At 52.6% G+C, this 17,807-nt stretch overlaps 1 protein-coding gene across 1 annotated transcript in view; it reads left to right on the forward strand.

Moving 5' to 3' along the window:
* The window catches only part of DNM2 (dynamin 2), an 88,797-nt gene that overhangs the window by 33,694 nt on the left and 37,296 nt on the right, over nucleotides 1-17,807 (forward strand). The window contains 3 exon segments of the mRNA XM_070373665.1: nucleotides 9,937-10,086; nucleotides 11,839-12,042; nucleotides 14,675-14,773. Coding sequence (XP_070229766.1) covers nucleotides 9,937-10,086; nucleotides 11,839-12,042; nucleotides 14,675-14,773 — 453 coding nt within the window.

Consider the following 17,807-nt stretch of genomic DNA (forward strand, 5'->3'; position numbering starts at 1 on the left):
TGAAGGGAGTCTCGCAGAACTTCTCTGACAGGAGGTGATGTGTGAGCTCAGACTGACAGGTGCTTGGGGGTGTGTTGGGGAATGGGAACTCTGCTTCACAGCAGAGAGGGGTTGCTTGTGCAGACCCTGAGGCAGCGATGCCCATTGTGGCCGGCTGGAGGAACTGAAGATTCCTTCTAGTGGCGGGGAGGAAAGAGAAGCATGTGACAAATGACAGTCTTGGGAGAGCACACATGTGCCCGCAGCCTGATCCGGGGTGATGCTGAAATCGCCATTCCCGTCGTCCGGCTTCACAGAGAAGGGCCCTGAGGCCCCTTGCCTGAGGACACACAGGGAAGCTGTCTTGAAAGCCCAGTCGCGAGCTCATTCTTAGGGAGGGTTTGACCAGATCCTGTGGCCACAGGTAGAGAAGAGACCACAGGGACCACCAGCTCTGGGGCAGGGGTCCCAGGAAGGGATGGGTGGGAGCCATGGAGATGAAGACACTGGCGGATCCTGTTGGGCTCAGGAAGAGAGATCCGGGGTGTCCCACCTGGGCATGCTCCTTTCTGTGTCCCAGCTTGCATACTCCACCCCCACCCCCATCTGACCATGGCATTCAAAGTCTCTTAATGCAGATGTGAGCTAGGCCTCAGCCAGATGCCAGGGAAGCAGTGTGAGCACTCTGAGGGGCCCGGCTGACCCTGAGCTCAGCCTTTTGGGTACGACAGACATGGGGTTGCTGTGGCCAGGCTGAGAGGGGAGAGCGCAGGGGATTGTGGGAGGGTGTATCAGGCATTGGGCTTCCTTGGTGGCTCAGTGGTGAAGAATCCATTTGTCAACGCAGGAGTCAACGAGTTCCATCCTTGGATTGGGAAGATCCTCTAGAGGAGGAGATGGCAACCCATTCCAGTATTCTTGCCTGAGAAATCCTGTGGACAGAGGAGCCTGGTGGGCTACAGTCCGTGGGCTCACAGAGAGTCGGACACAACTGAGTGACTAAACAACAACAACAATATCAGGCGCTGGATCTGCTTTGAGCCAGGGCTTGGGGAGAACGTTCCAGGCAGGGCAGCAGTTGTGTTGTGAAGCTGTGAGGGGCCAGGAGGCAGGTGTGGTGAGAAATCCGGACACTGGGAACCTGAGTGGCGTTCAGGGTGTGCAGAGACTGGCTCAGCCCACTGGCTGACTTGTGGAGGAGGGCCAGGCAGAGGCAGGAGGGCAGGTGGGGAGGCTGAGGGGGTGGCGAGCCTGCTGCCGGGGAGAGGTGTTGGGGCCCGGGCCAGGGTGTTGCTGTGGGGGCAAGGGCAGAGTCTAGAGTGACCTCGAGGTGGGGAGCCCAGGTCCCTGGACTGGGGAGACACCTTACCACTAGGGAGGAGGCTGAGTGCAGTGCGGGACGTGGTTGTGGCCTTTAGAGATTCCTGGGGGCCACACAGGGCTGCGTGGCTCCCCGAGATGAAAGTTTTGTTCAGCTGGTTCTCAGAGACAGGACTCCAGAGCCAGGCTGCCACCCCTTCTTGTCTGGGCCCTTCAGGCAAGTGGCTTCCCTCTCTGTGCCTCAGCCTTCTTATCTGTAGGGTGATAGTGGTGACTGCCTTGGGACCCTGACACCCCATGAGACTGGTGTGGCCATCGCCTCTTCTGGGGTCTGAAGTTCCCGGCACTATAAGGTTCTAATCCTCTTGACTCCTGGGACTCCCCTGGTGGTCCAGTGGTTAAGACTGCACGTTTCCATTGCTTCTGGGCCTTTTGGCTAAGATCAAGTGAAGACTCTTGCTTCCTTCCACTGCAGGGAGCACGGGTTTGGCCCCTAGTCCGGAAACTGAGATTCCGCATGCCACGCGGCCTGGCCAAGGATAAGAACGAAAAACTAATTCTCTGACTCTTGCAGCGCACAGATGCGCCCTACTTCTCCTGGTCCACACTGGTCTCAGTGAGCCATTATTTTAATGGGCTTAGTTTAAAAATTACCTCAGACCGCAGCCACCAGGAAGTTCAGTGGCTCGTGGGTGAACCCTGCTTCTCCTTGCGAACCGCCCCTGGACCTTGTAAACCCTGAGCGCTGGGGACTGTTCTTGTGTGGAATGTGCCCAATCAGGGCCTCCAGAACCTTCCGTCCCAGCTCTGACCTTGGCCGCTGCTCATCGGAGCCAGAGAGATGTCAGGGCTTGACTCTTGGCCTCCTTCTTGAGGCTTCTTGGCCCCCTTGGGACCACGCCGGCCTCTGAAACCTCACTTCCTCCTGGTGCCACAGTCTTGCTCCTCTTCCTCCAGACCAGCTCAGTTGTTTCCGCCTCTGGACCTTCCCCCTCACTGCAAGCCCTGCCTGGAACACCCTGCCTCCTCCCCCTCCTCGGCGGGGTGAGCCTCACCCCCAGGCCCCACCCCAGTCACTCTGCTGCCTTAGTTACTGTGCAGCATATGTTGTGAGGCAGCATCCTGTTTGCCCGGTTTCTTTTTTTGTTGTTGTTTTGAAAGGTTTGTTTATTTGTTTTATTTGTTATTTTTTGGCTGTGCTGTGTGCAGGCTTTCTCTTGTTGCTGAGCACAGGCTCTAGAGTGCGCAGGCTTCAATAGCTGCGGCTCTCAGCCCCTAGAGCACAGGCTCAGTAGCTTGGCTCTTGGGTTCTAGAGTGCGCAGGCTTCAGTAGCTCGGCTCTTGGGCCCTAGAGCACAGGCTCAGTAGCTGCGGCTCTTGGGCTCTGGAACACAGGCTCAGTAGCTGCGGCTCTCGGGTTCTAGAGCACAGGCTCAGTAGCTGCGGCTCTTGGGCCCTAAAGCACAGGCTCAGTAGCTGCAGCTCTCGGGCTCTGGAACACAGGCTCAGTAGCTGCGGCTCTCGGGCTCTAGAGCACAGGCTCAGTAGTTGCGGCACCCGGGCTTAGTTGTCCCATGGCATGTGAAATCTTCCTGGACCAAGGATCGAACCCGTGTTCCCCGCATTGGCAAGCAGATTCTTAACCCCTGGACCACCAGGGAAGTCCTCATATTCTCTTGACGGTCTGTCTCTCCACCTCAACATGAGCTCTGCCAGAGCAGGGATGCTGACCTGCTTTGTCCATCACTCTTCCCCCCGACCCCGCCTAGGGTCTGGCACCCAGGAGGTGCTCCATCAGCCCGGGACTGGTGCCTAACCGTGCCCTAAGGGCTGCTGCTGTGCTCTTTCTCCGGTGGGAGAGCATCCATAACCGTGTGTGCAGCACGTTTCCCCACCTACCCTGGCCGCAGCAGGGCTCTTTCTATAAAGCCTGTAGACCCTGCAGCAGTCAGGGCATGACCTTGTGTCTTCAGGTGGAAAACAAGCTGGGAGCTGATGAGGGTCAGGATGGTAGCCTGGGGCTGTCACCTTCTGCTGCTGCTAAGTTGCTTCAGTGTCCGACTCTTTGTGACCCCATGGACTGAAGCATGCCAGGCTCCTCTGTCCATGGAATTCTCCAGGCACAAATACTGGAGTGGGTTGCCATGTCCTTCTCCAGAGGATCTTCCCTACCCAGGGATCGAACTCGCGTCTCCTATGTCTCCTGCATTGGCAGGCAGGTTCTTTACCACTAGCTCCATCTAGGAAGCTCCAAGGGCTTCTCCAGGTGCATTTGTTTTTTTTTCTCCCACATCAACAAGCAGTTCTCCAGTTCTTTTTTTTTTTTTAGTTCTCCAGTTCTTAGTAGACTCTTATCAGGTGTCCTCCGGTTTAACTCAGTTCTTTTTTTCTTTTCTAAGTCTTTATTGAATTTGTTATAACATTGCTTCTGTTTTATGTTTTGTTTTTTTTGATGGGGAGGCATGTAGGATCTTGGCTCCCTGACTAGGGATTGAACCCCTCCCCTGGCATTGAAAGGTGAAATCTTATCCACTGGACCTTCATGGAAATCTGCAATTTAACTCAGTTATGACACTCCCTCCCTGGAAGTAGCATCACATCCCGCCGGTTAACGGCTCAGTCCCACCAGACTGTCCCCTCGTCCCCGCTTCCAGTGCCAACCCCAAGTCCATGCTGTCACCTGTGTTTCTGACCTACTGACTATAGATCAGAGGTTCCAGCGCCCCTCCTTGGGTTTGATCAGTTTCCTGTAGAACTCAAAACATTTTACTCCCAGAAGGGACAGAGGGAATTGCTGCATGAGGCAAGGTGTGGGGTAGGGGCAGAGATTCCTCACCCTGTCTGAGCTCATACTCTCTCTCCCTGCGCCTGCTCCCCAACCTGGAAGCTCTCTGAATGCCATCCTTTTGGGGTTTTATGGAAGACATCAGAATGGTTGATGAAATCGATCCCATTAGTGCTTCAACCTCCAGCCCCCATCCTCTTCCCAGAGGTCAAAGGATGGGACTAAAGATTCCAACCTTGTTGTTTTGTTTTTTTTTTTTTTTTAATTTTTATTTATTGACTGTACCATGTGGCTTGTAGGATCTTAGTTCCCTGACCAGGGATTGAACCCTTGCCCCTTGCATTGGAAACTCAGATTCCTGACTCCTGGACCACCAGGGAAGTCCCTGTCCTGTGACACTGTGGGGACCCCAAGTGATGTGATGATGCCTGAGGGGCTTTGGCTGTTTTGCTTGTCTTTTTAATATTTTATGAAGTTTTAGCATACCATATTCTTTTTTTTTTTTTAGCATACCATATTCTTAAAGATATACAGTAAATTCTTTTTTCTTGTCATACATCTCTCCTAAATTTTTCTCCTTTCGTTTTTTTTCTATATCCTTGATCTTTTTTTTTTGGCCACAGCACTCGGCTTGTGAGATCTTAGTTCCCAGACCAGGGATCAAACCCACCTCCCCTGCAGGGGAAGCTCGGAGTCTTACCCACTGGACCACCAGGGAAGTCCCTGTCCTGTTTCACTGTGGGAAAATTGTGGTGTTAAATTTATTTTTGAAAGATTTTATCAAATTTTAGCATCCCATAGTCTTAAAGACATATACTAAATGCTTTTTTCTTTATCACACATCTCTCCTGTCTTTTTCATCTTCTCTCTATACCCTAGATCTTCCCATACCACTTGGCTTGTGGGATCTTAGTTCCCAGACTAGGGATCAAACCCAAGCCCCCTGCAGTGGAAGCTCAGAGTCTTAATTGCTGGGCCACCAGGGAAGTTCCCACTTCATGATTCTTAAGCAATGCCAATCCCTCGAGGGCATCATCTCAAGGGGTGTGCCTGGGGGATGCCCGAGGTGGGGGATTGGCTGCTGAACACAGTGGGGACCCACGTGGGAGTCACGGAGAAGGGAATGCTGTCTTAGGCTCTGGCACTTAATGCTTTGCAGCAGGCCGCTCAGGGATTAAGTTTTAAGCCGTTACTATGCACTGGGTGCCAGGGAGAGCAGAGACCGGAACCGAGTCACTCGCAGTCCCCTCTTGCAGCTCAAGCCCCTCCCGCAGCTCTGGCTTTAGGAGGGGACACAGAGCAGGTGGTGTGTCCCCATGAGGAGCACCTTGGAGGGCCAGGTGCTGGCGCTGCTAGAGCCCAGGTGGGCCTCCCCGAGCAGCTTGACCTGAAGGAAACAGTGAACAAGTCCTGGGCAGAGGGCTGGACCTGCTCCTTGGAGAAAAACTGCAAGTGCATTCACAGACCCCGCAGGACGCAGGAGGCTGGCCCCTCGTCGTCCAGCAGCTCGACGGCTGGACGAGGACTCTTCCTGCTGTATTCCAGGCCTGGCACCTGATCCCACATGCCTGGCCCTCCTGCCAGGGAAGCGCTGCAGGGCTGCGGTGGATGGGTGGCCGTTGGGGCTGTCAAAATGTTATGGCAGAGGCCAGGGACCCAAGGGACTGGCGGTCTTATCTGAGCATGAGGAAGGGACGGTTTGAAATGGCTGCAGCCGCTGTGGGGACAGAGGGACCACCTCTGTAGGAAGGACCGGGGATCAAGGCAGGCAGAGCCCTGGCGGTGGCCAGGGTGGCAAAAATTTTCTCCAGCATCCAAGCATTTACAGAGCTGTGGAGCCGCAGGCTGAGCACTCTGCCAGTTTGTTCTTTTTTTAAAAATTGTTTGGCCACATCACTCTGCATGTAGGACCTTAGTTCCCTGGACAGGGATTGAACCCATGTCCCCTGCATTGGAAGTGCGGTGTCTTAACTACTGGGCTGCCAGGGACATCCCTACCTGCATCATATCTTAACTATCCTCATGGGGAAACTGAGGCACAGAGGGGTAGCCTGGCCAGTGGGGACACCCCCATGCTTTCTCCCCCTTCCCCCTAGACCCCACTGGGTCCAGAGCCTCCTCAGGGCATGGGGGAAGGTCTTCATTTCAGAGAGATGAGGTGGATACCATCTCTTCCCACCCCCTCTAGGAGGCCCCTCGTGGTATGTTGGGACTCTTGGCTGAGCTCCCCAAGCACCTGCTGTGACTTGCTTGTGCCAAGCCTATCTCCCCCATCAGACCAGGCTCCTGGCTCTGGGTTGGGCCTGTGTTGATAAGAAGTGCACTGGGAAGACGGCAGGTGACCCCACCAGACCCTGTTCCTGTCCAGCCTCCTGGGTGTCCCACTTGGTGGCCGTGGGGGCACTGGGCCACCTCCCGGAAGCTGAGGCAGGGGCTGCGGTGCCCTCCAGCAGCCATTTTGGTTGTGCATGTAGTTGTAGAGCGCCTCCTGTGTGCTCAGAGCCCTGTGCCCGGGACGCAGAACAACACAGGTCCAGGTCCCTGCCCTGTAGGTTGACCTCCTCCTCAGGATCAGAGGAAATGCACAGGCTGACAAGGTCCACCATATTAGAAGGTGGTGGGTACTTGGAGGATCCTAAGGAAGGGAAAGGGGAAAGAAACTGAGGAGGTTTGTCATCTTACTTGGGAGTGGGAGAAGATGAACACTTGAGCAGAAACCTGAAGGAGGAGAGGAAGGGACCCGTACGCGTGTCTGCAGGCAGAGAGGAGCCAGTGCAAAGGCCCTGAGGCAGGGATTCAAGGGCTTGGAGTGAGAAACCACGCCCATGGGGCTGGAGGGGCGTGAGTTGAGATTAGAAGCTGGGGGAGGAACCTTAGTAGGGCTCTGTGGTGCTGGTGAAGACTGGGTCTTATTGGGGTGAGGTGGGAGCTGGGGAAGATTTCAAGGAGAGGTGGCCGGGGTCTGGCTTTAAGAGGGTCAGTGCTCGGGGTGGGTGGGGAAGCATGATTGTAGGAGCTTTCTTACCTTGGTCTGATGCCGGAGTCTGGCACATGGTCCTCAAGTGACGAGGAACCCAGGGAGAGGAGGCAGGTGGTGAGGGATGGGCCTGGCTGACTCCTGTACCTTCCACTTGGGCACAGAGGGTATGATTTCTGCTGTCCACTGACCTTGTGTGGAAGATGTCATGGCTTTTCAGTACATCTCCTGCTCATCTTTGACTCGCACAAGGGGCTGGCAGAAGGGAAGGCTGCCAGCACCTACTGGGTCCCCTAAACAGAACCCAGGATGACCTGGCTCTGACAGGAGAGAAGGTCCAAAATGCAGGATGGCGTGCCCGGTGGTGTGGAGTCAGGAAAGGCTCCCTGGAAGAGGCAGCAGGCAGGCAGGCCCTGGAGGAGGAGGAAGTGAGCTGCAGCAGGCCTGGCAGGGCAGAGGTTTTGCAAGGGACGGCGCCTGTGTCCTGGTCCCCAACCCTGTTCCATCCTGCACCCCCCTGCCCTCCTGGAAGGGAGGGGTGTGTCTTGCGAATGCTAAGCCCTCGGCCTTGAGCGGGAAGAGAACTGAGGTTTGCTCTGGGGGTTGGAGGACCGTTCCATTTTTGGAGGTGGCTGCAGGAAGAGCAGCCGAGAGTAGCTGAGTATTTCCTCCTGTTCCCGTGGAGGGCTGTCCTTGGGAACTGGGTCAGCTGATGGGGGTGGGGTGGTTGATGCCGCACCCTCCAACCAGTGTCCTCAGTGCCCTGCTCCCCGGTGACCAGTGTCCATATTGATCTGAGCCCACAGAGTCCCCCGACCCCTGCAACGGAGGTTAGAGAGGTGAAGAGTCTGCCTGTGGCCTCACGAAGCCCACGTGACTTGAGAGCCACTGCCTGAAGACAGATTATCCGAGCTCCAAATCCCGACTCCACTGGTGAACTTGAGCCAGCTTGCTTCACCCGCCTCTGGCCTCAGTTTTCCCATCTGTGATATGGGCATCATGGAGATGCCTACCTGCTAAGCTGCTGATTTGTGACGAGCAAATGGGACCACAGACGGGGCCTGGCCAGAGCAAGCAAGCGTTTGTTAGGTGACAGATGGAATGACAGGCCTCCTTGTACTCGTGACTTTCTGCTGTGTTATGCCTCCGGGCAGAGATTCTCGACCTGCCTGGCCTTTCTCTGTTGCGGGGCTCTTTCTCCATGTTCTGATGCAGCTGTAGCTATATCTGTGCTGATATTTGTGTAGCCAGGTCTCCTCCTGGTGGACATGGAGGCTATTTCCAGTTTTTTACACTGAGAAGCAGTGCACATGTTCGCATCTCTGTCATGAACTAGCTCTTTAGGCTGTTTACCAGCCAAACTTACTTCCCTCTTTGTAGCATCACTCGCAGGAGCCGTGATCTCTGGGCCTAGAAAGTTCCCCTGCTCCAACATTTACTATGAAATTCAGACACATGGAAAAGTCAGGAATTGCACAGTGAACACCCATCAACTCAGCACGTGTGTCCTGCAGTAAAAGTTTTTTTTTCTTCCTGCTTTACCCACGTCTCTGCTTTGGATTTCTCTACCTTGATGACAGGACTAGCACTATTATCAGTCAGTTTTTTTAAAAAAATATATATTGATTTTATTTATTTATTTATTTGGCTGCAGCACGTGGGATCTTCATTTGGGGCGTGTGGGCTCAGTTGTCCTGAGGCCTGTGGGATCTTGGTTCCTCAACCAGGGATTGTACCCGAGTTCCCTGCTCTGGAAGGCGGGTTCTTAACCACGGGACCACCAAGGAAACTCCTCTGCTGCTGCTGCTGCTAAGTCGCTTCAGTCGTGTCCGACTCTGTGCGACCCCGTAGACGGCAGCCCACCAGGTTTCCCCGTCCCTGGGATTCTCCAGGCAAGAACACTGGAGTGGGTTGCCATTTCCTTCTCCAATGCATGAAAGTGAAAAGTGAAAGTGAAGTCGCTTAGTCCCGTCCGACTCTAGTGACCCCATGGACTGCAGCCTACGAGGGTCCTCCGTCCATGGGATTTTCTAAGCAAAAGTACCAGAGTGGAGTGCCATTGCCTTCTCCAGGAAACTCCTCTAGTTACTTCTTTATTTCCCTTCATCTCAGTGTCAATAATGGCTTTCAGTCGCCTCGGGCTTAGAAGGCCTGAAGAAGCCAGAAAGCATTTCTTCTGAGAGGGTCGTGTCTAAGGGCCCCATGAACAGCCAGGAAGGAAGGAAGGACAGCGAGAAGGGCTTTGGTGAGGCCAGCCGTGGTGCGGGTGCCTTGGGGAAGGAGAATGGTGACACGCGCCGGGGATCTCGCTACCCTGGAGGGCACTGGCGGCTTAGCATCCCACCAGGGCAGCGGCTTTAAACTGTGACCCACACGAGGGAGGTTCTGTGTCATCACCCAGGACTATCTCATGTATAACACCGGAGCAAAAGCTTCATCAGTCATCCATCCCCGCGTTCCAAGGGATGCAGGTTGATGAAGAATAAAGAATAATTGCTGGTCACACCCAGCTGTTGGATGCTGGTTTTTGTGGGGCTTTTTATTTTTGTTTTACTTGTAATATGTCATGGCTTAAACTATGTAGTTCTGCAAAATGCTTCATGAGCTTGTGCATTCCACAGTCAGCATTTTTGCCACTTTTGCACCTTGTGGAGTACCCGGGGTCTGGGAGGGAGCGCCGTCTGTAGGAGGGCCTCCCTCGAATACCTGTCAAGGGAATGAATCCATTGCTCCCCAGTTTCCTGGAGGGCTTGTGACTGAGTCTTCACTTTCTCTACTTGACAAAGCTCTTTTCCCAGGAGGCCATCTAGTGCCCCCCAGCCACCCACAGCAAGACTTCTCTTTCTCACTTGGAGCATCTTTCTTCCCTTTTCAGAATATGCCGAGTTTTTGCACTGCAAGTCCAGAAAGTTTACAGACTTTGAGGAAGTCCGACAGGAGATCGAAGCGGAGACTGACAGGGTCACGGGGACCAACAAAGGCATCTCCCCAGTGCCCATTAACCTGCGGATCTACTCGCCACACGGTGGGAAGCGGACACCCCCACTGGGCCGGGGGAGCTGGCGGTGGGCCAGTCACGGGTCGGGGCAGCCTCGCTCTCATGAAGAACACGCCCCCTCCTGGTGTTCCTCACACATACACAGGGCCCTCTTGATCCACATCTGATAGGAACGTGGTATGGAGAAATCGACCTCGGCTCCAAGAAAAACAGCAGGCCAGGGAGACTGTCGGGAGTGGTGGGGCCCGGGGCGAATTAACTGCAGCACGTATATTCCTGTTAAGGGAGTAAGCACAGCTTGGCTCCCCGGTAAATCTAGTCCACCCAGTGATGCCAGTCCAAGGCAGCCAGGTCTTCTGGTTCCTCAAGAGGAGGCAGAAAGCCAGATTTTTCTGCATAAGGTCCAGATTTTAAAACTGCATCGTGTAAACAGAACAGGCAACCTGTAGCCACACACAGCCTTTGACTCAGCAGCGTGGGCTGCTGACTCGAATGGCGTTTGATGAATATTCCAGCCGACTCTTAACACCTCAGTATGGGTTCTTTGTGATTTCTTTATTTATTTTTTGTATATGAACTTTTATTTATCTTATTTTAAAATTTTTGGCCACACCCCACAGCATGTGGGACCTTAGTTCCCCAGCCAGGGATCAAACCCTGCTGTGCCCCCTGCATTGGAGGGGTGGAGTTTTAACCACTGGACCCTCAGGGAAGTCCCTGTGATGAGTTTTTTAATATACTTATTTTCAAATAAATGATCCCTGTACAGGATGCATATTCAAATTTATAAAAAAGGTATATCCAGCAAAAATCTACCCTACTTTCAAAATTAAAGATGCCTTTCATGTTCTTCAAATGATATACAGTGCATACGTAGTCAGTTATGAATATGTGGGTACATCACATATGTGTGTTTCGCTACTTTTACTCAAATCATAGCCCGACAGAAAAGTCACTGGTGTCTCTCTTCTTGTATGAGTGCGTCTCAGAACGCGTTTTTATTTTTTTGGCTGCACCACATAGTATGTGGGCATGCGGCATTTTAATCACCAACCAGGGGGTCGAACCCATACCCCCTGCGTTGGGAGCACAGAGTCTTAACCACCGAGCCACCAGGGTAGTCCCTCAGAGTGTGTTTCTTACCAGAGAATCTTCTTTTTTGCTTTCAATAATTCCTTGATATTGACTAAATCAGTGTGCTCATGATGCACATGCAAACTTATTTAACCTTTGACAGCGATTCCAGTCTACACATGCAAGTATCCAGATTTAAAATTGTATCACTGAGAATAATTATAAATGGAGCATAACCTTTAAAGATTGTGAATCACTGTGTTATATGCCTGAAACTCATAGAGTATTGTACTTTAGCAATACTTCAATAAGAAAAAAATAATATAGTGACTTCATTAAAATAAAAACAAACTAGGACTTCCCTGATGGTCCAGTGGCTAAGACTCCGAGCTCCCAGTGCAGGGGTCCCAGGTTCGATCCCTGGTTGGGGAACTAGATCCCACATGCTGCAACTAAGACCCAACGCAGTCAAATAAATATTTTAAAACAAAACAAAACTGTCTCAGTGAAATAGAGTACAGAGAGAGTGTCCATAGGATGGGACCCTAGGAGGGAGTTATCAAGTCAAGTGATCCAGTTGAAACACAGGAATAATCCTGTGCCTGACGCCCAGCACTGGGGGAAGCAGGCCAGGTCTCTCCAGGGTTATGCATGCCTCCCCTGCTCCCGGCTCTTGATGGCCTCTCTCTCTGATTTCCCCTGTAGTGTTGAACCTGACCCTCATCGACCTCCCAGGCATCACAAAGGTGCCTGTGGGGGACCAGCCCCAGGATATCGAGTACCAGATCAAGGACATGATCTTGCAGTTCATCAGCCGGGAAAGCAGCCTCATCCTTGCTGTCACCCCCGCCAACATGGACCTGGCCAACTCAGACGCCTTAAAGCTGGCCAAGGAGGTCGATCCTCAAGGTACCTGCCAAGCCCCGTGGCAGCAGCTCCCTCTTTCCCACACTTCTCAGCATATCGACTTGCCCCACATTCTCAACTCTGCATCACTGGTGATCTCTTTGGCTCACAGTTTACCCCAGAAAAGGCCTAGGATACTGCATTTCCCATAAGGGCCAGCTGTTCTAGAAGGGTGTCCACTGACAGGCCAGTGTGTGGCGGGCAGCATTCCCCCTTGGCAAGTTGGTCCTTGCTTTGCCTGCGCAGAGAGCTAGTGTGGGGAGTTGGGTGTAGGAAGAATGCAGGCCTCTTTGGGCACAGATGGGAGTCCCAATCCCACTTCGAGAAGTTGTTCTTCCCCCTTGAGGCTTGGTCCCTCCTGTTGAAATAAGAACTGCAGTCCTGACTTAGAGAGCTGCCGAGAGGACCGAGGGTCTCTGCATCAGTGCTCAGGGGCTGGCGGGAAAGGTGAAAGGAGGACGAGTTAGTGAAGCCAGTGGGGCAATAGGGAGTGATGGAGGCTTGGGCATCTCTGGGCCATCTCTGGCTCCGGGCATTCGTTCAGTAAATGTCAGGTTAAGCCCTGGCTGTGTGCCGGGATCTGTTACGGTCTTGGGGACCCTGCAGGGGACAGAGTTGACAGGGAGCCCTGCCACCAGTGGGAGCGACAGACTCCAACAAGGAAATACGCGCGTGGGATGACTTCAGGCAGCGGCAAGCATGGGGAGCAAACGGAGCCCATTCGGAGAGGCTTGAGTGTCCAGGACACAGTGGGAAGGCCGGTGTGGCTGGAGCAGAGTGAGCTAAAGGACAAGGTGGGGGTGGTGCTGGGAGCAGCTGGGCCAGTCTTTGGGCTTTGGGTCTTTGGGCTGCGGTGGGGAGTTGGGTGTATTCTGACAGTGGTGGGGGTTAGCAGAGTCTGACACACACACAGGTACATTTTCCGAATTGTCTGCCGACTGCTTGAATCCCACAGCATTCTGGAAGCAGTTAGGGACCAGTGAGGAGCTGGGGGAGACAGGCTCTGTGGCCTCACGCTCCCCAGTTCACAGGCGTGGAACACGGTCAGTGAAGGTGGCTCCTTTTTTGCCCTGGACCGCGAGCTCCTCAAAGCTCAGGGCTCTGCCAGCTCTGCCTCCACAGTCATCGAGGTTCACTTTCCTGGGAGGGCACCCCCTACCCATAGCCCCCCAGGCCTTCCTGTCCCCCGAGTCCAATACCAGACATGGATGTGACTATGTCCTGATCAGAGGATAGAGGCTGAACAGGCAGTGAGGAAGTAGGGGTGAAAATGGTTAAGCATCGTTTGTGAACTTGTTGCTGACCTTCTTCCGGAAAAAAAGTAGCTGTCTAACTTTGAAAGTATTCATGATGGTTACCCCTAAATGGCACCATTGTGAAACATCAGACCCTAAACTCTGACAGTTCCTCTCCCCGTGCAGATGCTGGTGGCCCCACTTGGCAAACATTCTTTCAGAGTTTGTTCTTCCACGTCAAAGTGTTAGTCACTCAGTCGTGTCCAACTCTTTGCCACCCCATGGACTGTAGCCCGCCAGGGTCCTCTGTCCATGGGATTCTACAGGCAAGAATACTGGAGTGGGTTGCCATTCCCTTCTCCAGGGGATCTTCCCTACCCCGGAATCGAAGCTGGGTCTCCTGCATTGCAGGCGGATTCTTTACTGTCTGAGTCACTGGGGAAGCCCTGTAAACTCATGTGTTAAAAAATGGGATGGAAAAATAAAGGGGTGACCTTCCTTTGTTTTTCTGTTGTATGAGTGTGTTTGCCCATTACCACAGGGACACAGGTCGGTCGCCATCCATCGGGCAGCCTGCTGCTTCCTTTCTCTTGTTCTTGAACATTTGGGTTTCTGATCTTTGACCTCCCCTCCCCCAATCACATCCCTCTACCTCGGGCTGCGTCTCCCCTCCCCACCCCGCACAAGCTTAGTGGGTGCTTGCAGTGGTGGTTCCTTTGACCTCCGAAAAGGTGATGCCAGCTCATAATCTCATAGCAGAATGTGGGCAGGTGGGCACACCAGGGCACCTGCTTAATGCCTACTTTAGCAGCCCCCCCAGAGGTCTCCCTGGGCTTCTCTCTGTCCCCTGCATGTCTCTCTCTCTCTCTCTCTCTCTCTCTCACACACACACACACACACACACACGGCTAACACAGAGGGGGCCCTCAGGCACCAGTGGGGGACAGTTGATTGGCAGGGTTCCCTCGATTCAGGGCAGTTTGGGATGAGGAGGAATTCCACAGGATGGTGTCCACAGTGTCATTCTGGCCATTCAGATGAGAGGTAACCCTGGAAACCGTTGTCTCAGGTTGGCGTGTTACGTTGGAACTCTGCATGCCACTCAGAAAGTATAGCATGGAGATACTGACCCGGGGTTCATGTTTGGTAAGGTTGCCCCAGATTCTGCAGCAGCAAGACTACCCATGACCGACGATGGCCAGTGTTGACTGATTGAACATGCGCCCTGTGCCGGGTTTATTGTCTGGACACGCCCCTGAGACTGGCGTGTTACTGCCTTCATTTGACATGAGGGAAGCTAGGGTCTAGGCTGGTCACGTGGTCTGGAAGTGGGGACCCAGGTGGCCCAGGTGGCCTGAGCTCCTTCCTCGTGGTGCCCTCTGACCTCTGTGCTCTTTCAGGCCTGCGGACCATCGGTGTCATCACCAAACTCGACCTGATGGATGAAGGCACGGATGCCAGGGATGTCCTGGAGAACAAGCTACTCCCCTTGAGGAGAGGTGCGGGGCAGGGGGTTGGCCAGGATGGGTGGGCTTGAGTCACAGGAGAGCTGGGGCGCCTCTGCTTTGGGAAAACGACTCATTTTGGTTGTTGTCTTTCCTGAAACCTCAGCAAATGCTCACAAATGCATTCACCATCCCACTTTCCCACTGCCCAGAAAAAACTGCTTCTCAGTCCCATTGTAGACCCTTCTTTTTCTCTCCCAAGTGAACACATGTATATTTCTCTTTTTTTTTAAAGATTTTATTTTTTGGCTGTGCTGGGTCTTCACTGCTGCATGTGGGCTTTCTCTGATTGTAGCGACAGGTGGGGGCTGCTCTTCGTTGCAGTGCGCAGGCTTCCCATTGCAGTGGTGTTTCTTGTTCTGGAGCACAGGCTCCGGGGTGCACAGGCTTCAGTAGTTGTGTGGCGTGGGCTTAGTTGCTCCGTGGCATGTGGGATCTTCCTGGAGGGGGTCGAACCCGTGTCACCTGCATTGGCAGGTGGATTCTTAACCACTGGACTGCAAGGGAAGGCCTGGCTTTTTCTTCTGATGTGTGTACATTCCTTTTTCATTTATATGGTGAACAACTACTCATTTGGGGAACAAAAAGAAGTGTCCAGGAGAAGAAAACTGAAATCACCCATCATTCAGCTTCTCCCCATAGTTACTACTCTGGCTCTCCTTCCTAAGAGTGCCTGAGGATTTGTAATTTTTCTTTTTTTAGATTTTTTTTTTTTGGACAGGGACCATTTTTTAAGGCTTTAACGGAATTTGTTACAATATTTCTCCTTCCTCTTCTTTTTTTTTTCTGTTTTGGAATTTTGGCTGTGAGGCATGTGGAATCTTAGCTTCCTGACCAGGGATCAAACCTACATCCCCTGTGTTGGAAGGTAGACTCTTAACCACTGGACGCTGGGGAAGCCCCTGTACCTTTTAATGTTCAGTACTTGCTGTCAAGCATTTTCTCACGTGGAGAGAAAAACATGAGGTGTTCCCCCAGACCAGCCTCGTTGCTCATCACACACAGCTAACCCTCACTATCCCGAATAAACTCTCCTGTTGTTCTCCCCTTCCTGGGGGATTATGAAGCAAATCCAGGCGCCCTGTCATTTGACACACAAACACCTACGTTTCTGTTCCAGCGACTCCCCCCTCCAGCCACTCGATCTGTGCGCCTCACTCGGGATCTGGCCAATTATAGGTCCTTGCAAACAAGTAATTAGATCTAGACAGAGGCTGATCAGTCTTGTGTTTATAGGAATTCCAGATTTTTAAAAAATTTTAATTTATTTATTCTGTTTTACTTATTTTGGGCTCTGCTGGGTCTTCCTTGCTGCACGGGCTTTTCTCTAGTTGAGGCGAGCGGGCCTACGCTCCAGTTGGGATGCTCGGCCTTCTCATTGCTTCTCAGTGGCTTCTCTTGTTACGGAGCACAGGCTGTAGGCACGCGGGCTTTGGTTGTCGTGGCCTAGTGGCCCCGAGGCATGTGGAATCCTCCCGGACCAGGGATTGAACCCTTGTCCCCTACTTTTAAGGTGGATTCTTAACCACTAGACCACCAGGGAAGTCCCTGGATCCTTCTTTTTTAAGTTAACAAAAGGAACCACAAAACAAGCCAGACACCATCTCTGCCCCTTGCTCTTTGCCCTTCACACTGATTTGGGTTCACACCTTGCTGCCACTGATTCTCCATGTGACCATGTGGGCAAAGGGCCCCTCCTTGGCCTACCTCGCTTCCCTCATCTGTAAGGTGGACTTGATAGCTCCAGAGAGGACGAGAAACCGTCAGGTCTGCACACGACTTGGCAGGATAGTTGGCTGGGGCTGCGGCCCTCCTCTCCAAAGAAACATCGGTCCTCGCTAAGAGAAGGGGGTACAGATGTGTGTGTTTATCACTTCTGACCTGTCGCCACCTAGGCCCAGGTCACCTTTCCAGCTTTCATTATGTGGACAACGATACGCACGTCTGCTGACCGAGCGCCTCCCACATGTTGGCCACCAGGCTAAGTTTCCCGCTTCCCCCGACGCCCATTCGTGCACCCGTGCGGTGGGGTGCCTCGTGTCCACACCTGGGGCTGCTGGCTGTTTGAATCCCCCTTCCCTCATCCTCTTCCAACTCCTTTATGTCCAAATATTGTAGATTCTCTTTTCAAAGTAGTTTTCTCACGCTAATGGTTTTTTGTGTTTAAAAAAAATTGCCGAATGGTACCTTAAACTGTCGTTTCGGAAGCTGGCTCCCAACCCCCTCCTGTATAAGCCCCACTTCTCTTACACTTACAATTAACTGTTGCTTATGTTCTGTTCAGACAGTTTTAACACAAATACAGTAGTTTTGAAAAACCACCCATTCAAGTACTTGCAGTTATGTTTTCTGTGGAAATCTATGAATCCCTAGGGAGTTCATTTTGGTGGCCACCAGACTTTGTTTCTTTGCCAACCGTTGTTGTTGTTGTTGTTCACTCACTAAGTTGTGTTTGACTCTTTGTGACCCCATGGACTGTAGCACACCAGGCTCCCCTGTTCTCCACTGTTTCCCAGAGCTTGCTCAGATTCACGTCCGTCGAGTTGGTGATGCCATCCAGCCATCTCATCCTCTGTCACCCTGTTCTCCTCCTGCCCTCAGTCTTTGCCAGCATCAGGGTCTTTTCCAGTGAGTCGGCTCCTCGCATCAGGTAGCCAAAGTATTGGAGCTTGAGCTTCAGCATTAGTCCTTCTAATGAATATTCAGGATTGATTTCCTTTAGGATGGACTGTTTGATCTCCTTGTGGATCTTAGTTCCCTGACCAGGAGTCGAATCTGTGCCCTCTACATTGGAAGCGCAGGGTCTTAACCACTGGACTGCCAGGAAAGTCCCCAAATACAATCGCTTTAGAATAGGTATTAATATCTGGCACGATTAGCTTTTCCCATTGGCCTACTGTTTTCTGTCTTTAAAGCTCAGATTATGGGTTTCATCTCCCTAGCTGTTCTCTCTCTAGTCCCTCTCACCAGGCTGAATGTAATCTCTCCTTCCTCTGAACACTTAGGGTGCTCTGTGTTTGCATTCTCA

Source organism: Bos mutus, chromosome 7, assembly GCF_027580195.1.
Source record: "Bos mutus isolate GX-2022 chromosome 7, NWIPB_WYAK_1.1, whole genome shotgun sequence".
Classification (NCBI taxonomy): Eukaryota; Metazoa; Chordata; class Mammalia; order Artiodactyla; family Bovidae; genus Bos; species Bos mutus.